General features: G+C 40.9%; 1 protein-coding gene across 27 annotated transcripts in view; it reads right to left on the reverse strand.

Annotated features, from left to right (window-relative positions):
* Positions 1-24,426, reverse strand: part of PARD3 (par-3 family cell polarity regulator) — a 443,789-nt gene that overhangs the window by 282,605 nt on the left and 136,758 nt on the right. For all 27 annotated transcript variants that reach the window (XM_072033793.1, XM_072033801.1, XM_072033797.1 and 24 more), the window contains exon 3: positions 13,207-13,387. In XM_072033793.1, coding sequence (XP_071889894.1) covers positions 13,207-13,387 — 181 coding nt within the window. The remainder of the gene's footprint in view (positions 1-13,206; positions 13,388-24,426) is intronic.

Here is a 24,426-nt window from a genome sequence, read left to right on the forward strand (position 1 = left end):
AACAACAAGAAAGAAAATAAATAATGAAGAATGTTAAATGAGAAAAGCACAAGGCCAAGTATGCAAAGAATGGTTCACCACACACACGGCAGCACCACGGCAAGTCTCCAAACAAGCCTCACAACTCAAATCCTGAAGACACCCTGTGATCATCTTGTCAAACACCTATATAAGCCCAGGTACTCTGCAATAATGTCTGCATTTAGTCTTTAACTTCTGTTGGAAATACAGAAAAATATTGACTTTAATTTCAAGACTTCAGGAGACAGAGAATCCATCAAAACCCCAGGACTGTCATTTTTAAAGCTTTGCAATTCACTGAATGTCTGCTGCGTCTGAGACATCCACAGTTTGTGTTTCAGGAAAGGTAATTCAAAATGTCATCATGCACTTACACAAATCTACGATTACACACAATACCATTTTTCATTTTGTGATTAACACTTGAGAAATAACAAAAGTGTAATCATGTGGGATTATCCTTCCTTTTCATTTCTTTTAAGGGTTTGGTTTCTTTTATTTATTTTTTTCTCTCTGTTTTTGGCACGGACCAGGTCTCAGATTCTCAAGATGGTTCTGCAAAGAGCACAAAAGGGGCAGAGGGAGGGCAAAAGAAACTGACTCACTTTCTTTCATAGTCATACATCATCTACATGGCTCCTAGACTAATTGTTTATATGGCAAAGTAACATCAAGGAAACAGTTATGTATTTTTATTTGTCCTCAGGGAGATAAGCATTCCTTGCCACTAGCTCCTTTCTGCTTTTCTGATTCATGCTCCTTTGTTCTTCAATTCTTCATGCCTTCTGTTTTCCTTTATCTCTGTTTCTGGTCATGGGCTGATATGAATGGAAATTTTCAGCACAGAAATCTAAAATTTTCACGAAGTAAACCAAGCTTCAATGGCTTCTGAATCTGGAAGTCAGCAGTGAGAAGCAGAGGAAGGAGCACCATGTCACCAGCCAACCTTCTCAAAGGTTACACCCAGGTCCCCACACACTGGGCACCTCTCGTTCTGCAGCTTGCTAACTACAGATTGAAAGCACAGAACACAAGAAGAGCCCTAATAAGTAGCCCTACCACTGCCATTGCCTTACTTTTCATCGTTAAAAATGATCCTTCAGGTGTCTTAAAGTAAATGACAGAAAAAGTAAGTGGAAAAAATCAAGTAAGGAAACACGGAATTTATATTGCAATACAGGTGGGAAAAAAATACATGAAACAAATACATTTATTTTTTCTGGCCAAGATGAAAGCGAAACTTGGACGTTAAGCATATCTATCAATGAGTGAAAATGATCTTTCTAAAGCTGTGATTTTAAGATCAAGAACCTTTTCCATAGTAAGATCAAGACAACATGACATTTTCTTTACATGCAACATATGCCACCCTCAAGTTAAAAAAAAGACAAGTACGGCTTTCCTTACAAAAGCCACCACTTTTTGATAAAGCATCGTCTGCATTACTGGATTTAATTATTTACTAAATTTACTAAGTTCTACCAAAAAATCGTGGTCCACGGACCTTCCTCCCACAGAGGTCTGAAACTTACTTTGCATCTCTCAGAGTGAATTCTAACTATGCACCACAGATATCTTATCTGCTTTCATAGAGAAAACACTGAAAATCTCTTGTCCTAGAACTCCAAGACATCTGCCAGAATGGGAGGTTTAAAGTAGAGGAAAACACAACCTCAATTTGCAAGGACTCAGTGCCTGGTAAACATGATTTGATTTTCAGAAAAACCTTGAAAAGCACATGTACTCAGAAAATGTTTTAAACATCTGCTGAATCTTGGGGTGGGTTGGGGTGGGGGATTACAAACCAATAACATGAGAACAAATTAAAAATACTTCACTAAAAATATTTTTGACCCTTCGTAAAACATTCTGACTTTGAAAACGAAAAATGTAAATGCATGGAACAAAATCCTAGCCCTGTGAGAATTACGAAACTGAAGCCTGTACATGGCACATATAGCACGGCACAGATTGCTTAGTGTGAGTGAAGCTGATGTACTGCCTCGAGGGTTTGAGGAGTAATTGAATATTCATTGCAGCCCTTAACAGGAATCCCATGCGCAGAATGCACGTCCACAAAATAATTCTGGTAAAACGCAGGGCAAACAAACTTGTTTGTACACCAGCAGGCATGCAGACATACCAATAAATATTAGTGCTACAGCAACCTGCCTTAAATCTCATTTAATAAAAATAAATAAATAACTGGTTATCTCATTTAATAAAAATAAATAAATAACTGGTATGTGTTTGGCTGTGCTTCCCAAGCACACTTTCCAAGAGCCACACAGCAAGCTTGGGCAAGGTGAAAGGAGCAGCTTTCATCCAGGTCACCCCCAGACTCACAGCTGGCAACCCCAGGAACACAACTGCTCGCTCCCTGCCTCGCCAAGGACAGAGATTTTTTTGGTACTCATCCTCTGTGGGCTTGGGCTTTCTGGGTTTGCTCACGGCCACGCACTGCTGCACAGATGAACTGCCACCAGGCACACAGGGCAAACTCTTTAGCTAACACAGTAAATACACAGACCAAGCTGCAATAAACAAACGCCTGTACGCATTCTTGGTGACGGTTTCACTGAGGCTTTTTAACTTCCCACCCCTCTGAGGCAGGCTTCCAGCAGTTTGCTTCCCCTGCCCTCTGCTTACTGGGCACTTGTGGTCCCCAGCCCTGCCACTTGCACTGCTGGTCTCTGCCCAAGCACAGCCAGCCACCCTCCTGCAGCAGCACCAGAAACTGATTTCTCCCCACCCTCCATGGGCAGAACAAATAAAAATACTTATTTCAGTGCAGTGCTGCCTTTTAAACAGCACAGCACGGAGCTATGGGAAAACAGGATTATGGGAAGACTTTGTCCACTTATGTTTTATTACTTTAAAGGTGAACTTAAAGCAGAGGTAGAGGTAAATCATCTACATGTACAATACTCAGAGAAATATTGCCTACTGTGTCAAACTGGAGCAGTAACTTTATACACCTACTTAATGGATATTTCTCACGGATAAATGTCACGCAGTTCATTTGAAAAAGCAGTTCCATAATTTTTTCACTGCGGCACTCCTAGCAAGCCCTTCATTTTTATTTATTTTTCCATGAGTCAAGAGCCTAACTAAAATTTTAAATAAAACATCAAGACACTTCACTATGCAAGACCCTTCAGATGGAAATCATCGTGAAAGTCTGACAGTGCTCGACCTCAAATCCCTGTGTCATCTAATGAAGGTCTTAAAGATCAGAGCTTAAAACAGATTGGAATTGAAGAGCTAACATCAGTTTTCTATCTGGTGGAGAAAGCTTTCATACTCAAAACATTTCTGAGATTTTGGTGCCAAAAAGCCCAAGAGCAGAGAGACAAACAGAGGACCTATCAAAAACCACCGAGAGATTGACTTGCACATCGCACAGGGCTGGTTAACAAGATACGTGCGCCTATTCATGCTCCAGCTTATCAGAAACTGGTAAACAATTTCATTCCTCTATAATGTACTAAAAACGAACCGCTTGCATTGGCTCAAACATCATTTCACTTGAAACAGTCTCGGTAGCTGTTGCTCACCGTTACCCTCATTCTCTCTGCAGACCTGCAAAGGCATTTAGTTTAATAGCCCGTATTGCAGGGATGGTTTCTCTCCCCAGCTGCCCACCAAGAAGCTGGGTGTATCGAGAGCCTTCATCTCCCCAGCACACACCCACAGCAGCACCACCAGGGCAGCCACAAAGCAGCAATGTTGCAAGGTACACGGGGAAACGTGACGCAGAGACACTTGGCTACACTGACCAGCAAAGCCACCAACGTCCTTCCATGCTGATTAACCCCATGCCATGCTTGTTTCTCCAGGTCTGGGCTGACTGCAGGGCCACGTGGCGTTACGTTATGCTTCGGGAACTGAGCATTGCCAGAGGAAGCAGAGCTGCCCCTTTACTGAGGTTTACCAAGCTGGGAGTGGTGCTGCTGAAGTGACTACAGACCGGTTCCAGACCCGAGACGATGACATTATTGGTTTTACCACAGATTTTCATAAAAGCTTGCTGAACCCAATTTTGCTCTGAAAAAAAATTAACATGTGACCATCTGCAGTCATGACATACAACCCAAATATACTTCCCACGCTTAATTATGGCTGTGCAGGAACTTCCTGGAGCCTTGTAAAATTGCTCTGCAGGCCACATTTTAGAAGCCTCTGACTTTGCAAAATGCCACTTAGCTTTACTTTTCCAGAAGTACAAATGACCATTTTTTAAGGCAACATGGAGAGAGAGAGAGAGAGAGAGAGAGAGAGAGAGAGAGAGAGAGAACGAAAGAAAGAAAGACAGACAGACTTTTAAATAAAAACCCTTTTACTTTCACAGCCTGTGAATCAGAAGCAGAATGGGATTCACACAGCTGCAGACACCTATTTCTGAACTGGTCACCCCTGTTTCTCCCTGATCAATAGAGACCAGCCAGTGCAGCTTGCCTAGGCCATGTCCCATCTCATCGTGAAATAAGCTGTAAAATAGGTCGGACAAACACATCCTAAAGGTGTCTGTTCTTCCCCAGGGATGAGAAAGAGGACTGCCTTGAGTGTTTAGCTCAGGTGCAGTACGTGAAGTTTGTTGATATTCATCCCATCCACTGTGCCCCTGCTTTGAATCAGCTGTTGCCCAGCGACTGCCAAAAGAAGTCTTCTTACTTCCTTTGAATTCCTCTTTTTAGATTTTACTTCCCCCTGTTAACAGTGCTGATGCACAGACAGCAGGATCAAATCCCGTCATTAGGGATAAAGTTTTAATGGTTGACCACAAGATTGCTTTCAGAAGCCTAGTCCCCAGGTTGTAGGCACAGTTTCCAGAAGCTAACACTTTGTGTGCTTTGTATTGATACCTTCGTGCCTCCCTTTACTGCATGCAGGGAAGTAGCAGCACAAAGATTTTGTGTTAACCTAAGCACCATTTTTTGCTTTTGTTTGTAAAAACCCACACTCCCCAGCTCCCTTCCCATTTATACAATCACTTCCAGTTTCTCCAAATCTATAATTGTTGACAGAATTAATTACCTAAATCCATAACGGAGGAAAGAAATATCGACCTGGACCACAGCCTGAGCTCACATCCACCTCCAACCCTCAACAGCCGAGCTCTGGCATCAGCCAGGCCGTGAAAGCCACCCCAGGGACGTGGCCACAATGCCACAGAGGGAGGGACGAGGGGTCCCTGCCCGCAGAGCAGAGGGGACAGGAGCACCACAGCGGGTTGGCAGCAGGCAGCTCGGCTCCTCTGGGCTCGTGGGCTTGAGCTGGGCCTGTCACCTCTGCAGCATCCAGTGGTACTGGAGGCCCAAATCTCTGTGGGATTTAGGCAGGATTCTCACCCTAAATACTTAATTTGCCCCTAAAATGAACCCAGTGCATTTCTGAAGCTGGAGCTCATCTTATTTACACAATTTGTTTCAGATTTACAACAAGAGACGGGTGGGAGAAGGAACAAATTTGGTTGTTTTAAAGTATGAAATCAAGCAATAAATTAATGGTGAGTTATTTCTCATCCACTCCTTCATTTCTGTATCATTGTTCAGTCCTATTCAGTGCATGAGTAAATAAAATACAAACTAAAAACAAGCCTATTCAACTAGCAGCCATCTGTCAGTGTTTCATCCCCCTCAAAAGCACATGTCAAAAGACAGAGAATTGAAAGCAACTTTTTCCCAGCAATCAGCAAGAGATGGTCTATCTCCAAAACATGTCCCCATCTGAAAAAAAAGACCACGTGAGTTCACGTGCAGCAAATAAAATCGAGAGAAGAAGATTCCTTGTGAATTTACAACAAAACCAAGCAACAACGCTCTCAACGAAGCATAAATTCAGTGTAATTAAGGATATACTTTAGGCATAATATCTTACAGCCTTGGGCGTGTGGTCGGAAACATAACCCACATGCTGCTTTGTTTTCAGCGGGGGGCGAGTGCTGCTGTTGAGCTGAAGATTGCTGCCCGGGCCCCAGGGCAACCCTGCCGGCAGCACGGCACGGAGCCCCCAGCAGCGCAGAGCTCTTCACCAGCCCTCCAACACCCCTTCAATAAGGTCATCCCACTTAGGACTAAGTGAATCATTAAGCACATTTGACAAACTCTGCATCCTCTCCCTGTTGGCAAATTGTCTGCGAGTAATTCATGTCAGCATTGCACCCCCACAGAGACCAAGGCTGGTGCCTCTAAGCAAAGCAAAATGAGACCTGGACACCCGTCACTCTTGAGGACTGGTGGCTCTGGATATTAAGGATGCCTTGAAGCACGGTGTTTATCACATTTTAAAATAAGTAACTATAAATACTATGCTATTTTTTTTACAATGAGTTGGATAAATAGGACTGTTACACCTGATCTACACTCCCATGTATAATATACACATGCATCGCTGAAGTAAAAATAAATAAATAGCAGGATAGTTGTCTGTACCGTGAAAAGGCATTTCCTACTCACTTCAAACTCATGTTTCTTTATCTTCACTGTGCTTCTTCTTATTTGCTTACATTGAAATAACAAGAACTAAAGGAGTAATCAAGAAATTGTCTCTAGAAAGGGTTATTACACTTCTTGGTACATGCATGATGACAAACTCCATAAACAAACAGCTTTATCACAATGGGAATAAACCCATGGTACCCAAATACAATAAACTTCACAGCTCCTCTGTGATGTTTGGTTGGAGAAAACGGCACAACATTTTTCTATACATAAAAATGCAGTTCTCTGAGGGGAAAAAATTACCTTTCATTCAAAGAATGGGGAAAACAAAAACCACCACCACCACCACACATACATTTTGAAACATTCCCGGAATACAGCTGTGATTTCCATAATAGCTTCTTGTTCAAGTGATCATTAAATCTATTTAACATGTCAAATTCAGACTAATATCCAACCTGACTTCTTAAACTATTCAAATTCAATACTTCACATCTTCATAACCCTTCCTTATTATCTGTCTTGTACTATATTCTGTAGCTATGATACACGGTACCACCAGGTATCAGATACAATACTGTGTTTTTATTACTTCCCCTTATCAATACTCAAAGAAAGAAGCTCTCACCATATGGAAAGAAATCCTGAAATGCCCCATGATTACTAAGGTTTTCTTTAGAGAACCCAGTGAGTTTGAAAATTCTTTACTATATTGCTTTTGTGATTTTTTTAATCCTAGTAGAAGCTACAGCATTTTATTTGATGATATACGGAGAAGATTGAAGATATTAAAGGTTAATTTAGAAACTTAAGCAGTTTAAAAGCCATTTGTTTTTACAAACGTGTCACGGTCTCATCAAAAACACATGGTTTTTAAACTGTTCGACAATCCCAAATTAACAGCAGAGCACTACACTTGGAGAAAACACCAACTGGAGATCACTCAAGTCAGAGCTGCACTGCAGAGAGAACAAATTTAGCCTCGTGGAAGAAAGCAGCACCTGGTACTGATTTTTTGATTCAATAACTCTGGCTTTAAAACAATCACTTCCTTGATAGAGCTATGGGGATAATTGTGATAAGAATTCTTGGATGGCGAGAGCACCAGAAGGTGAGGAAGCAGACATTGCTAAAGCTTCTCCTCCGACTCTGACGCATGAGAAACCTTTCTTACTCAGCTGCCAACAGCTCAGCGCAAGCCTCAGTTTTAGCTTCTTTTAATATTATCTGACACCATAAAAGAAACGTCTGAGAAGCTGGCAATGCATTAAAAGTGGGAATGATGGTTATGGTTATGAAATCTCCAGGGATTCATTCCCATTACTGCACTGAACGATGGACACCTAACACCTCACAGTGGTTCCAGTGAACGTTTCTGACTGAGGGAACACCACGGAAAGTTGACCTGACCCCAAGCTTGTTGGAGCTGGTGGAAAAAGTCCCAGTGACTTTAGCAAGCTTTGCCTCTAAAACTATAATATTTTATTATTAATGTGGCTGAATTTCTCTACATTTAGTAAGCAGGTACTTAAAGACAACTCCATCTGATCAAGCTCCAAACATCTGGTTTTTGAAGAACGCATGTTTCTCTGCCTCCCTTTTCTAATCTCTTGCTTCCTTGGTTCTTCATCACTTGAAAATGACTCTGTGTTTCCATATATAAAGCTGACTCACTGATAAATAAGGAGATAGAGAGATCCAAGAAAGAAAATGTTTCTAGTGGCCATATGTAGGAAAGAGTGCTGAAACCATAATCATTTTTGAAACTGGACTACAAATTTACTACAAATTTACCTCTGCAACTCTTTGCCAAGCTACATGCAGAAATCCAGTTTCTTAAATGAAGGCACTCAGAAATATTAACAAATTAATTCTTAGAACATGCATTTGGGATTCAATAGATAAATACTTGTATCAAATCAGAAGTAAAATGAAATGCAAGCTTTTCAAGTTTAAAGTACTTGAAATTCACACGTTTATTTATACACTCACACCTTTAACTGTTTTGCTTAGTATTTGATTTTTTGAATACTCCAATTGAAAGATGCTAAGAAAAGACACATATTTGCAAGGGATGCAGGAAGTGGCTGGCCCGTGGTTACAAAACAGCTCAATGGCTTAGCCAGGAACCAGACAGACCTGACACAGATGAGTGACTGCCTTGCAGCAGAGCACATGACGGTGTTTAGCAGTGAGCAGATGTCTCTGAACCATTCCCACAAAGACCCATTTGTTGTGTGAGGTGTAGAAAAAGCTTAGCAGGCCTTCAGATTACAAAAAAATGTTTTTTCTCCAAGAAATGCCAACTGCTTTTCTCTTACTAGACACAGAAAACAAACAAAAAAAATTGTACATTTGAAGACTTGGATTCTATCAATTTTATCTTAATTGGATAAGCCAATCTTTCCAACGCTTGGTTGTAGTCTCAAAAGTACCTTCTCATTGCTGCATTTCATCGCTTTCCAACTGGTTTACAATTTCTCTAAGTCTGGCACCAGCACTGGTTACCCCAGCTTTAGTCTTCCTGCTTGCACCTACTTCAGTGAGCCCACAACAGCATTTGCCTTTGAAGGTGGAACATAATGCCCACATGCCCTGCAATAATGCCCAGATCCTTCTAGCTGTCCTATGCAGTTGCTGTGCACTAGTATTGGCTTGCAAATTACTTTTTTCTTTCTCATTGTAGTGACTATGCATATCTCACTGATTTCAAAAGAGTTTATAAATGTGTGTAGTGAAGGCTGAACTGAAACCTTGACACCCCAAGTACTTGAAACACCTTCTTAGCTTTTAATGCAATACTCTGTATTCCAGTTCAGATTTATTAAAATACTGAACAGTCCTCAGCCTAAGAGAGTCCTCAGGGACTACACTTGATATATCCTCCTAATTTGCCATTAAACTACTGAAAACTGCTGAGAGGGCACAGAGAGATGCACAAACTCAAAGGCAGGGAAGGTCACGAACTCTAATATATCAAGTAATTCACAGTGGCAGTCTGCATGCGTGCTCTTACCTGTGAGGAATAAACCTGTTCCCATCGCAGGGTGAGAGCACACATGCACACAGGTGACCTCAGAGCAACAGGCGTGCTGCTGGCTAAACAAAGAAGGGGAAGTGCAGCAAGTTATTTGCTCCTCTGCACTTTCAGCACGTCTTTACAGCCAGCTGTGCGCTCACTGCATAATATTCTCATCTAGACCACTTTTGCCATACTCTCCTTCTGAGAACAGAATATGAAACTGATGTCCAGAGTGCTACTAAAATACACTTGAGCAAATACACCACTGGAGAGCACCATTTCCAGCTAGCTCTTAGTAATTTCCTAGATTGCTCCGGCCAGCGCTGCAGGAGATGCTCAGCATCCAGCCTGCAGGAGAACCACACCAGTAGCTGTGTCAGTTCCTTGAAAAACTGGAATCGTCCTTGTTGTAACCTGTGTTTGTTGCCACCAGCCCTGTCACTTTGCCCATATGAGAACACACTAACTTCATCTTCCTGATAGCTTCATCTTCCTGATAGCCTCCCTCTGGATGAAGCTACAGAAAGAGGATCTCCCACTGCCCTTACTCTCCTGTACTCTGAACTGGAAAATATCAGTCCTCTCAGCCTCCCCTAATGTATTTCCCAAATAATGTTTTATGTTAAAAATGCTCATTAACTGCAATACTGAAACATTCAGAGACTTGTAACGTATAATCACACCGAGACAAGAACTAAGACCACCCTTGGTTATTTGGTAGAGCTAAATAACTTAAAAGGAGCACTAGACAAAGAGATGGCCCTTTTCACAGTAACTCACGTAGCTGAAAAGGAATTTTATTTACAATATTTAAATGCAGTACTGTGAAACAAACAACTTGGTTCACAGGCAGTGCACCCGCTGCTGAACTGTCATTGCCTGACATCCTGTCTTATCTGCCAAATTGCTCATTAGGTTTGGCAATTTTCACCTGCGCCTCGAGTTTATATTTCAGCAGGGAATAAACATCAGTCTGCTTTAACAATCTTCTGCAGCGAGCTTCCAACCTCTTCTCAGAAAGCATGCAGGCACACACAAAAAAATGCCTTGTTTACTGTATGCTTACAGAAAAAAATGCAGCTCAAGTGATGAAATAGAACAACGGGAAGTTTAACTTAGGTTACAGAAAAACAATAAAAGGAGAAAGAGCTAGATGAGAAGCGTAAACCAACTGCTCGCCTTGATGAACTGCCTTTTCCCAACGCAAAAAAACACTGGGGGGTATGGGCCAGCATCATTGTTGTTTCCACCTTTAGATGGGAAGATTCAATTTGATACAACCCCCCACGTGCAAAGTCCAGGTTCTGTTTGTGCATGGGAAAAGAGGGAAGCCGGAGGAATATTACTTTTCCAGCTGGACCTGATCTAGCTAACCTTTCCCTGGCTGGGAGAGGAGCGGTGGCGTGATCTCTAAACAAACAAAAGGGCTGGCATGGCAACCAGAACAAAGAGACGAAAATCTCAGCAGGCCCCTGAGCCCCAGCCCCAGCCTCTCGGATCCTGCCTCTGCACGGGGACCCGGGGACCGCCGCCAGCCCCCCGGGTGCAGGTGAGCGGCAGCAAGACGGCACACAGCCGGGCGGTCGTGCATGGGCTGCCGAGAGACAGAGCCCAGCCTGCGAGCAAAAAGCACCAGAGATGTAAAACAAAATGTCTAAAATGCTATAAACCAATTTCAGGCGGAATACTGTTTTTCATTTGTTAGAAGTAAAATATTCACCGCCAACCCTGCAATTAGCTAGAAAATTACAATAATTACAGCAATTTTGTATCCCATCTCCAATCCAATTAATAGATATATGACCTTGTCAACATGTAATAATCGGGATCTGCATCTACCACAAAACTGGATGGGTTTTATTTGCTGAATAGAACTTACACAGTAAGAAGATAATTATTTGAAATACTGAGAATACCATTTGTATGCTATGCTTCACTTCACAAATTATAAAGGAAATACAATAGGGATATTATTTCCATTTTCAATGTATATTTAAATGAAATTCTTGAAATAGTTGGGTTTAATATGGGATAATATTACTGGACTGGGATTCTAAGGCTGTGGCTTGGAACATTTACAAACAAAATATATCTAATTGTCAACATCAAGAAAAAAAAGCATTAGCTAGGTAAGAGAGCATCTCTGATTTGCAGTAACATTTATGACAAATTGTTTCACCCATTTTATTTTTGCATGATTTTATTAAAATGTCAAAAGAACTGTAATGCTTACCAACTCAGCGCATGGCTACAGACCTTTGTATTACTGGGTTTTAAAGCACTTTTTGGTCCTTTTAACAATCAGTGAACTGACTAAGTATTACATGCATTCTCCAGAATGACACCAAAGATAAGTGAGCTGTCCAATATATCACTGAATTTCATCTGCACTATATGCATTTGATGTGCCAACATCAACATACTGAATAATACACCAGATAATCAAACTAAGGAAAAAATGTGTGTGTGTGTGTATGTATCTGCTCTAAGCCAGCCTGAGTTGCAAACCCAGGAGGACAGCTCTTTGGCTTATGCATAGAAATGAGATGTGCATTTAGCAGTGGTATACTCTAACAACAGCAAAACTAAAGGGCCCCAAAATTCCAGGTTTCTTTTTTATTATTATTATTTTATTCTCATCTGCCGTTTATCCTTTCCCTCATTTAATTCTGTGTTACAGTGAAACATAGTCACAGCCTGAAATGATATACATTCAAGTCTGTGCAAGCTAATTCTTAAATGTTCCCTTATTTTTTACAGAAAACACACTGGTACAAAATCCCTCAAACTTTAAATGGAGTTGTAACTTTTCCATTTGTGTTTTTACCTGATTACTTAAATACACATTTTATCCATTAAAGGAACATCTACAGAAAAGTAATCTCTTGGGAATTACAAATCCTCGTTTAAAACATGATACTCACAGAATATTGAAGGACTGACCGATGCTAACTTCTGCTAAGAATTTTCTGGAATGGAGTCACTACTTCAAATCCTTAATGAAGGAAATGACAGATACTACAAGAGGGGCATGTCACTTACTCTACTGTTGTCTTCTTTGCATGGAACTCTTAACATCAATGAAAATTACATTGTTGTGCCATATGGACATTTTTCCTTCTTAGTAAGCTGAAATATTCAAAATCCTGCCTAAACAAGAATGGTGATACATAGTTCATACTTCATGATTTTGCAGCAAATTGTCCTCATTTTGAACTAAACAAACCAAAGGGATGTTCCTGGGTTTATTTTTTTAGAAGAGTATCTTTCTCCAACATAGTAAATACATGTATCACAAGGTGTTTTTACGGAAAGGTGACAAGCATAACCTAGCAACACTGACAGGTTCAATACAAAGTGCTCCTATCTGTAGTTTCTTTTTACCCTTTTCTTCATTTAATGGAATAAAACTGGCAAACTGCACATTACAGCATGCAGCAACTGCATTTGGAAATTTTGCTGTGATTTTCAGTGTTAGGACAATTTTAAACTGGCAGCACAGAGAGAGCTTATTGCTCCTAAAAGCAGCTTATAAATAATTTATTAAAACAGGCTTATTTGCTTACATACAACCGGCATTTATGCAGATTCTCAATTTTGATCAGCATTCGATAAGGACAGATAATGAATCACATTCCCAGCAGCATGAATGGGTAGCAGCGCTTGGCATCCTCGTAAATTAAGATGAAATACGTCAAGATGTGGAGATCATTTACTTACTTGCACGAAGGACTGAAGGGGTGACCTCAATTTCACTCGTAGCTTGGTAGGGCTGAAAGGCCGACGCTGTGTTGGTTCCAAGCTCACTGCCAAAAATCTCGGGGCTTTGCGTGCCTGTCGAGCTGGCGCTGGTGCCATCACCTCCATGGTGGGGGTCTTGCTCATCAAACACAGCTACCAGCTGCAAATGACATTTAATTTACTGTTAGAAAGAAACCTTCAGCAACATCAAAGTGCCATTGTAGATGAGCATTTTATCATTCTTCCCATCAAATAGCAAGAAATGCCTATCAGCAATGACCCAAACCAATGCCTGGATCTCAACATCGGCCCAAGGAAAGGCAGCCATTAACTGGCTAGTGCCAAGGGTCAGCAGCTCTGACATGACACAAAACCCAACGCTGCAAGCCCTAGAGTGAATGGCACCAAGTCAGGAAAGGCAGAGTCACACATGTCCAGCAAACCCCTTCATCTTGCCCAGCAATGCAGAGAATTACCTGAATGCCAACACCTGAGCACTGGAAGTTATCACCTGTCTTGATACCTCTACATGTAATCATTATTACAAAGTCAAATCATGAGTGATAATGCAAGTTAATGGAATAAAAATGTACAGTAAGAAATGACATTAATACACATTGTAAGCTACAAGCAAAATACGCAGCCATCCTAAACTACAAATTTCTTTTCATCTATTAATCTGACACCTATTACAAGCTATTAATATGATTAGGTTGTGGGCTTCCCTTGCAAAATTTCATTATCCAAATTTCCAGAAATACTTCTGTTGTTTGCATTCAGATTCTCCACGAAAAGAATACGAACCGAAGCCCAATTGGAAACTTAGCCAGGTCACTAATTTAATGAAGATTTACTAAACCTGTGTTCACCATCGTGAGAGAACTAGGGAAAACATTGTGATGTTTTTCAGTAAATGTGAGATACTTATTCCACTGTATATGAAGGCTTTTATTTGAAACAAATAATTTCTCCCGATTTATCTTTAGTGACCTACTGAAAAAGAAAAGGCCAGCTCTTATACACATTTAATTTTAGAACTTAATTTTCAAGATGGGTAGAAAAGTCCTATGGATAACAGCATTCTGCAGCCTATAAATTAATCTATAATGTAATATTTGAAAGGCATTTCCAAGAACACATTACATTCTTCTGTCCAAATTGGTAGGGTAAATGGAGCAAATCAGCTTAAACCTGCGCTGATCTCTGCAAATTGTTTATTTTGTTATAACAACACTTAAAGCTTCGTATAACCTAAAGGAATCATTTCAGGGGTCATTTTCGTTCTTCTTTTTTCCTTTTTTCTTTCAGGGAATTTGGCATCACCTCATCCTACAGATTTTAACATTAGTGCCATTACTCTAATCTGACTTACAAAAACATTGGTTTAAAATAAATAAATATTAAAACTGCAACTGGAAGCCCAAGTGGAAATGGTTTGGGAATACAGCCTTTGAAGCTACTTTCAGGCATTAACGTTTTTTTAATGAGTAGTTTTGAAATTGCAGAGTAGCAATCTTCTGCCAGTAATTCCAGACCTAATGCAAATTTAGGCGCTGGCATGTGTGAAAGAGAAAGAGCAAACTGGTAACGGGTAAAAGTCAGCAATCTCTCTACAGGGTTATTTGGGAGGTAGGCAGCACAAGGAAAACCAGGCTGCAACAGCAGACACAGTGAGCGTGTTTTTAACATACAATTTGCTATTTTATTTTTGAGAAATCTGTATACAAGATAACACCAGAAGAGATCTGTCAATACCTACACCATCAGTACCTCAACAGTAGGAGACAGGTTAATATTCTAACTCATTGAGAAATATCCGTGCTTACATAAACTGAAGCTTATTTCTCAAAAGCAACACACTTTACACTCATAGCACTTTGACTATCTGTTTTATAACAAGCTAATTACCAATCTCCAGCAACTGAAAATAAACTAATCCACAAGTGAAAATGTGCAAGGTATCAGAACAAAACACAAAGGATGCGTTTAAGAATTCCAAGGATGAACCATCAAATCTTCTACTGTACTAGGGCATGTATCAAGATAAATCCCCAAATTACATTCTGTTCCCTTGAGGCCAATGAAAAAATATCATGGTATGCTGCTGCAAGTATTTTATATATATTAACCACATCAAATTGTATGTACATATCAATATATAAATATGTTTATGTGTGTGTTCATGTTCTACCATAAGTTGCCTCGAGCTTTTTGCCTATTCCAGCAGCCTACAACCTATGACTTCAGAACATCTAAAACTGAATGGTGCTCATCTCAAGCTCAGCTTTTGATCTTTTGTATTTGCACAGGTATTCGCCATTTTGACAGCATCAAATCTTCAAAAGGCTTCGGTTCCAATAAAAAGCCTACCAAGTTGTAACATTTTTGCATAAAGCCTGTAAAGATATACAAGCTGCATTGGCTTTCCTCAAGACTAATTAGATAATTCAACACAGGTTTGCTGCAGCTCAGCTACACTAGTTAGCGTGTTGGTTGTAAAACAGTTTTACAAGGTATACTTATCCCTAATGATGAGTCTTGGGGACTGGAAGACTTAAAATAAATGACAACGTTGGATTTCCAGAGCTGGGGATGCCACACTTTGGATGACGGTGAGGTTACAGGAAACAAGGGCAGACCGAACATCTCCCACCCTGCCCTTACATTGAGCACTGATTTCTGCTTTCTCCAGCACATTTTGCTTTTCCTCAAAGGAAATTCTTCAAGGAGCAATGTAAGGAATTACCACAGCTGTGCCTCTGGAAGCCTAGAAATGCAGGACACAAGCACCAGGCCAGATCCTGCTGCAGACTGGCCCCCAACACTCAAACCCCACGACCCCCGTGGCATGCATTTATGTAGCACAGCCACAGAAAGTGCCACGTGAAGAAGCGTGAGACGTGCTGTGTGCTCCATGTCCTGCGCATTTCTGTCCCAAATGTCCTACATACAACCAGCGAGGTGATCTTACCACTAACCACATCTCCACTGTCATTTCTGCAGCAATGAGACACAAAACACATACATTAAAAGACGCCGTGAGGGGCTACTTGGACAGAAGCCAGACCAGGAGCTCACTGCACCCACCAGGAACCTTGTGCACGGGAATCTGCAGCAGTAACAGCTGCTTCATGCCAGGGATGGTGTTAATTTGGCCAAGCACGTAACACAGATTACTAGACCAGCTGCTTGCAGCCTTAAAGTCAATGGTAAACCTATCGTAATTTGATAGGTTTTAAATACCAAGTTTACAAAGAGCACAGAAAACAAAGATGACTGTCTTGCCTGAAAACAACAGCACCTGCAGGGAGACAGCTTTGACTCCACGTTGACTCTTTCTCTTTTCTCTCTCCTTTTCTCTTTTTTTAACTGAAGTTACCATAGTCACGCCCAGTGTCCATTTTCAAATACAATGGACGGCGTACTGCTTTCCGGAATTATTCTGCAATGATTACACTCAATGCATGACACCAGGTGTGCCTCCTGTTCTCCATCTTTCAATCTTAGATCTCATCATTCGCAGTGACCCGCAGAGCCCACCGTACCAGCCACTCTTACACTAGAAATCGGCAGACAGGATGAAGAAGCCATAACAAAGCATGAAGAAAGCAGAAAACAGCTAAGCTGTTTAATATTAGTTCAGCTCTTTAACATATCTTCCACACAAATTTGGTGAAAATGGGAGCAATTTGGCTTGTCTGAATCCATTAGAAAAGTAAAAAAAGAAAAAAAAAAAGAAAAAAAAAAAACACTGCCAAAGACCAAATATCATGGCAACAACAGTAATAAATAAATAATCATAGCACTAATAGTAATAGCAAGATTTTAGGCTATTCCTCCTCAGCCCACGACTCCAAGGGGCCTGAACCTAATGCATCAAAGAAGTGGGACTGCGGTAACAGACTAGCACAGGACACACACTGCTTGCATTTTTCAATCACTGAACTAAAAATCTGGAACTAAGAAATAAAATTCAGTAACAACAAACCACTTTGTTATCCTGTAACAAATTTAATAAATTGTAGCCTTAATTTAGACTGACATGTTTACATTTCTAATTATGACAGCAATGGAAAAGAGGTTTCAATACATGTCCACGCTCTTCATGAATGTAAACTAGCATAGGAAGAAACGCCAGTTTGAACAGGCTATTTCATCCCCAGAGAAAGCATGTACTAGTTGTGTGTTTTTAAAAAAAATGTACAAAAATGTATCAGATATTCAGTAACACTTTCAAATATAAAGACAGGAGCTTTGCTGAGATTACAGCCTATGGAAATATTCATTTAATTTCTCCAACATTTAGCTCCAGACTTATTTCAGCTCTCTCTGAAATGGAGACCATTATGAGTTTTTCTATTGCTTTGTTCCAGCCATATCATGTTAGCCAGGTTATATGTACTCAAATAAACAAAAAGCAAGAAGAAAGATTTCTTTTCATATTGATGCAGCAGCAGCAGTCTGCATTCCAACATTCATTATTACAATTTCCTTTGATTCTAAGGCAATTAAAAATTAGTAAACACATATGCAGGCTTAATTAATAGACTAGATTAAGTACTTAAATGTTAATTAACTGGATTTTTTTAAAAATCACACCAGCAATGGTTGTTTACATTCTGATTAAATACTCATACCATATAAAACAATTCATCACTATCACATGGTGCAATTAGGTCATCCTGCTCTACCACGGAACCAGAAATCCTCCACTTCACAAAATCCATAAAGCTAGGCACTTCTGCTGTATCTTTGCCCTATGACATGTAAGACTGTCAAAAAGATCACTTGAATTTTACGTATTCCTAAGTGTCTCTCTAAAACTTTTGTAATATATTGACAACTCTGTTGCTGTATCATGGGTAGGTATCAGTGCCTGTGAAGATTTCGGACTGATTTCAGCATCAGTTGGGATGACAGCTCCGTTCTCACACCAGAAAGATGGCAACCGTTGCTCTGGTTTCATATCCTCTGCACAATCCTGTCCACTCTTTCTAACATGAAGCAAAAGATAAGTCCCTTATCTTTCTGAATCATTAAGAGCTATTTTAAATATATTTTCTCCTCACCGGAAGGATGCTTATCAGATAATTTCACAGAACGACATTCCCGATTTGTTCTACTATTCAGAGGCCCATTGCTCTGCAGTTGATCTGTAGAGGAACCAGACGTGTCTCAGTGCCTCGGGCTGCACTGCAGGCTTCCCCTGCTGGCCCACACAATGATATCCAGATGTGGCCATACACAGCTCACTGTGTAAGCTTACAGCTTGCTTACAGCTGCTGTGCTCTCCTCAAGTGCATGTGCACATCTTCTCCTACAGCATGGCCCTTCAAAAACTGCCTTTCTCACAAGTGATTGTGTTTCTGCTTCCAGCAGAGAGCAGTAGAGGTGCTCACCTCCAAGGCAGCCCAGAGGACTGGTGCAGCTCTATGCTCACCTCCGGACAGGTGCTGACACAGGCAAGGATGCTGGTTCTTCCTTCATGCTTAGCACCAAGAAGATCTCAGTTCTAATAACTGAACTAAATAACTTTCATAGGAAATTTTGGATCTTGAAGAGAGAGATTTTGAAGGTCCAAACGAAATTTTACAATCTAACTTCCAATATATCTCTTGCTAAAATAGTTCCTTTATTTCCTAAAAATTGATGCCAGAGGGTTATGCCCTGTCCAGCAGTCCCCAAGAAGAGGTCTCTTTCGCACACACTTTTAGACAGACATTCAACCTGCTGATGTGGGAGCATTGCCGCATACTTTCAGACATACTGTATGTAGAAATTGGACATGGAGAAGGCTGACAGAAAATATAACCAATAGCATCACTGGCAACCTGTCCTCCTCGGCCTAAAGCTTCTCCAGAAGTTATGCACTCAAGCAAAGCCGTACCACACAACTAACCACACACTTCCTTTGCAATGAGCACAGCTGAAGAACATTCAAGAGACCACCAACAAATGTCTAGAAAAACTCTGCAGAATTGGCAATAGCCGTGCGTAACCCAAAGCAGTCAGCATGGGCTGCTTCTCAGTCCTACGGTGCAAACCCAAGTACTCGCTTACTGCTCTTGCCCAGCAGGAAATCAAATTTCAGCTCAGGCTCCAAAGTGTCCTGAAATACAAGTTGCTGCACATGTGAAGGAACAGGTAAGAGTGCAAAAACACAAATTTGGGAAAATAATTAACAAGGTAGTAGCTAATTATTATTAAGATGGCAAATAATCTAAATATGAAATCAATTTGTAGGCTTTCTGATGGCTGAACTGACTTTAATGACACCATGGCATATCTAAATATTTGTAATTCCTTCAGCTTCATTTTTCTACATGGTTTATTAAAAAGCCATTTAAACATAACTACCGTACTAAGAAACTGATAAGAGGAAATAGGGAAAAAAAGGAACATTTAAACAAATAAGGCACTGCTACCCACAGACATAAAATAGGATGGATTAGAAAAAATATCATCTAAGAGGCATCCTGTGTTATACCTCCAGCCTGCATCCCCTCAACACAGACCAAGAGATCACCCAACACTTTAACAGAAGAAAAAAGGCAAGCACAGTTTAAATTTTAGATGAGCTGACACAGAACATAAGCCTTTGTAATTTCAAGAAAGTCTTTACCTGTCCTAATCAAGTTCAGTCAGAAGTCAGAACTGGCTTTCAATAACAACTTTGCACAGTAGTTTAGCTAGAAGGGAGCAAAACAACTGATATTCCTCTAATAGCTTTATTGCATTATTGCTTTTGAAAAAAAATATTAAGACCATTTCAAGGGTCACATTCTACTATCAAATTAACACTTTGTATTAGATCTTATGTGACTTAAACAGAAGTGTAAGCTCATGTAGAATAATCATAACCAGAAGAGACCCCTGCAGGTCACCTAGTCCAAACCCCAGCTCCAATTAGGGTCAGCACAAGGAGGTTGTTTGGGCCCATATCCAGTAAGGTTTTGAGTAACACTAAAGACTTTCGACTCCATAACCTCTTTAGGCAACCTTTCCCAGTATTGGACAACCCTTGCTTTTAAGATTCATTTTCCTTGCACTGCATTGAATCTTCTGAGGGGAGACCTCATCGCAGTCTACAACTTCCTCGTAAGGGGGTGTCGAGAGGCAGGAGACCTTTTCTCCATTAACACCAGTGACAGGACCCGCGGGAACGGGGTTAAGCTGAGGCAGGGGAAATTTAGGCTTGACATCAGGAGGGGGTTCTTCACAGAGAGGGTGGTTGCACACTGGAACAGGCTCCCCAGGGAAGTGGTCACTGCACCGAGCCTGACTGAATTTAAGAAGAGATTGGACTGTGCACTTAGTCACATGGTCTGAACTTTTGGGTAGACCTGTGCGGTGTCAAGAGTTGGACTTGATGATCCTTAAGGGTCCCTTCCAACTCAGGATATTCTATGATTCTATGATTCTATGATTCTGTTGCAATTCATGTCTGCTGCCTCTTGCACTGCTCCTGCACGCCTCAGAGAGGTCTGGCTGCCTCTTCTCCGTACCTGACACAGAGCAGTTACAGAGACAATGCTGAGTGCATAGCAAACAGCACCCCTGGAGGCCTCCCTTCCTAAGGCTGAACCCCGGTCTCAGCCCCCATTCCCGTGTGATGTCTCCCGGTCCCCTAAATCATCCTGGTGGCCCCTGGCTGGGCCAGCATAGAAATGTCTTTCTTGTACTGGGGAAGCCAAAACAGTGCAGAAGCAGAGGGAAGTAGCTACTTCCCTCAACCTGCTGGCCATATGCTTGCTGATATAGCCCAGGATGGAGCTGGTCTTCATCACAAGGCTGTCCACCGGGTCTGTTCCTATGCAGCCGGTAGGCCCCCAGCCTACACTGCTCTATGGGGTTTTTCCAGCCCAGGTGCAGGACTCCACATTTGCCTTTGCTGAATACATTCTGCCCCCTCAAAAGCCCCTGATATAAAACTGCTGGAAAACACATCACAGATCTAATTGAAAGTCATTCTCTACTCTGCTGACTAAGCAAACACCCTTCCCTTTCGAAGCTCAACATAACATTCCAAGTTAAATCAGATTTGCAAGATCAGAACACGTTCAAAGAACACTTTAATTTTACAGATAGTTTAAGAATCTGCTGCTTTCATAATTCTTTAAATCTAAGAAATGATTCTGAAGTAAATATACAAGCTTTTTATTAAAACATTGCTTTTGATTATTCATTGCCTACAGCACTTTGATCTGAGAAATTCTAGGAGCAATATTAAATTGCAATCTAATCTTCTCCCAGTAGGAATTAAATACAGTTTTAGTTACTATACTGTAATTTACTAGACTATTTTTAAAATATATTAGTTTAAGATGACATATTTTTAAAAGACTTTTCCTCCCTCCTCTCCTGTACTGCTGAGCAACAGACTGAAAGCAAGCATGACTGTGGCACCCTGGAAAGCACAGCGTGTCTGTTCCCACTGAACTGCTCTCTGCTCGACCTCCGTGCTGGGGTTTAGACCAAGAAACAAGACAATAACTGGGCAGTGTTAGAAGCATTACGGCCACAATTAGAGGTAGATGCCACTGAGCTTCCTGACAAGTTGGCTGGATGTGCCTTGAATACACCAGATATACCATGATATGCTCAATGAGCACCAAGCCCCCAGCCCCAGTGTGTGGCCTGCCAGACAAGCACATACAGAGCATGCACAAACTCAGTCCTCTGCAAGGTCCTTCTGGCCTGCTTACCCAGCCAAACTACTGCATGGGCACAGCAAGCCCAGCACCACAGTTCTAGTAGCCCTACAATCCACCAGCCCTGTCCCAAATGGCCAGAAGGCATTCAACGCAAAAAGAAACGCCAGAAGCAGTGTATGTCATGAAGCACACTGGGAGATGATGATGTATGCAGGTATCCAGGGTGTTTTTTCATTAGCTGTGAAGTGAATGCTCCAGTTCATGACTTTAGCTCATGCTCCTGATAGCTGTGCTTCTGCTGTTCTCTTTCGCCACGCTAAGGAAGGCTCCCACCAGTATGAAGTGGCGACCAGCCCAACCTTCTCCAGGGAACACTGATCCCCACCAGTATCAGCTGTCCTGGCGAAAGAGCAGGCGATGCCATCAATGCACTGACCTCTAGGATGGGTGCAGCCACACAAAAGCCAAAGCGCAGAAACCCTACAGGTGCATCACGTTGCAAAAGCAAGTGATCCGGGTGAGATTTTGGGGAAAGAAATTCCTGAGCCTGTAACTAAGCACAAAGCTACTGCTAAAATGGGAGTGGAAGAATAGATAAAAATATTTTAATTTCTTTTAAACAACCTTTATTTTTTCTCTGATGATTCTCAGCAAAAATGAAGATATTACTATTGGACAGAAGTTGGTTTTCTTCAGTTGCTGCAGTCCCTCCACACAGCAGACACCAAACTGGTTAAAACAATGCTCAGCTGGGATGTGAGAACAGCTGGGGAAACGGCCCTAAATTAGAAAGTTTTTCAATCATGTTTTTTGTTGTTTTTGTTTTATCATAGGGCTTTTATACTGGATTGTTTCTTCACCGGCCCGTCCCTTGAAAGCAAATAGAATATGGTGCTATCCTGTTATTTTCTTAAATCTTCAATTTATACAAAAAGGATTTCTTCCAAAATCCCTTTGTACAAACAGACCTCTTACGCTAGGCTAAGGACATACTCTGCAAAACTACCACAGTATATGATTCACCATCGTATCTCTTTAGCTCATTTTGAAAAGAAATAGGAAAAAAAATCTATTCTGCTTTTAAAGAGGAGTGCAAAGAAAACATGGTATCAGAAGAGAGTGCATTATGCATGGAAAGCAGCAGGTACACATCTGAATACTTGAATAAGCCAATTTCATCTCCTCCATTTTTGCTCCTTCAGCACTAATTTATGCGAACTACACTCAGGACAATGTTCTTAATATTACTTTGGAAGCAATTTTACATTTTATTAGAGTGCACTATAAAATTCTGCCTCCTCTTTTAAGAGGACAGAGCTCGGAAAGATACCCACAGACTGTTCCCCATTCAGCTGAGCCTGTGAGGATGGGATGACTCCGCAGGTCAGCAGACTTCCAAGTCAACAGTGTGGGCCACGGAGGAGTTTTGTGTTTTATTTCTGACACAGAGGTCAGCAGTTAAACAGTGACGCTATGCAGTAAGTAATCCAGACACTGGGGTTATTAGAGGGGCTGGTGTCGCACAGCAAGATATATTGCTGAAATAAAGATGTATTAAATCTTAACGGTTGTCTCATCTGTCATTGGGAGCTGCAGCCCTTGAGTACCAAGGAAAAAATGGCTTCAGAAACCTCCAAAAATACCAAAGGCTTTCAATTTCTCAACATTTCTTCAATGTTATGGGATCAAAACAGCAGCACTGAAAAATCTAAGATTTTAATTTCAGCTGAGGTACAAAAAGGTATCTAGTTAGTTAAGGCACAGTCAAATCTTTGCAAGCTTATTAAACTTCAAGAAAATACATTTTGTAAAATACAGCTCTTAATTTTTATAGTATGTGCTGTTCAGTGTAATTTGCATGCAAAAGCCAGGAGAATGTGATTAAAAATACCCATCTAGAGACACAGATGAAAAACTTCAAACATTTTCTGATTCCCTTCTGTTCCACTCATTATTTCAATACCTCACTACAACAAAGGAATAGATAACACTTGTCCTTGACATTAGCCTAAATTATCTTCAGTGTGCAATACAATACCTATTAAATAAGGCTTATTTTAAATCAACGTCAAGGTCTGTTCAAAAGGTAAAACTCTACATACCCTTTACTTTTTGTATAACACTTCCTTTTTTCCCCCCAGAAACTTTTCAGAGGCCTTAAGAAAAACAAGAGTGGAATGTTTTTTTTAGCTAACTTCATTATCTAGTATTTCTTAAATGTCAAAGAAAGAGACATTTATTTCTGGCATTTTAAAATAACAATAATGATATTCTTTATTTTATGCATAATGGCAAAAATAATCAGCGCATTAGTCAATAACGCTTGTCTCCCTTTCTTTAAGTAAGGTTCTAAAAAAATCTTTGATGCAAATGCCTGATTGTTCCCCCATGACTAACATTTTATATTATTTTTAAATATAACGACAGTGAAAGCAATGCAACAACCTGAAGCCCACTAGGGCCACCCTTACAAATCAGCGTGCAATGCTCTGCCAGCAGCTATGTGCACTGCCAGAGAGGGGCTGATGGTACGCAATGGGCAAGA

This window comes from Anas platyrhynchos, chromosome 2 (assembly GCF_047663525.1).
Source record: "Anas platyrhynchos isolate ZD024472 breed Pekin duck chromosome 2, IASCAAS_PekinDuck_T2T, whole genome shotgun sequence".
NCBI classification, from domain to species: domain Eukaryota; kingdom Metazoa; phylum Chordata; class Aves; order Anseriformes; family Anatidae; genus Anas; species Anas platyrhynchos.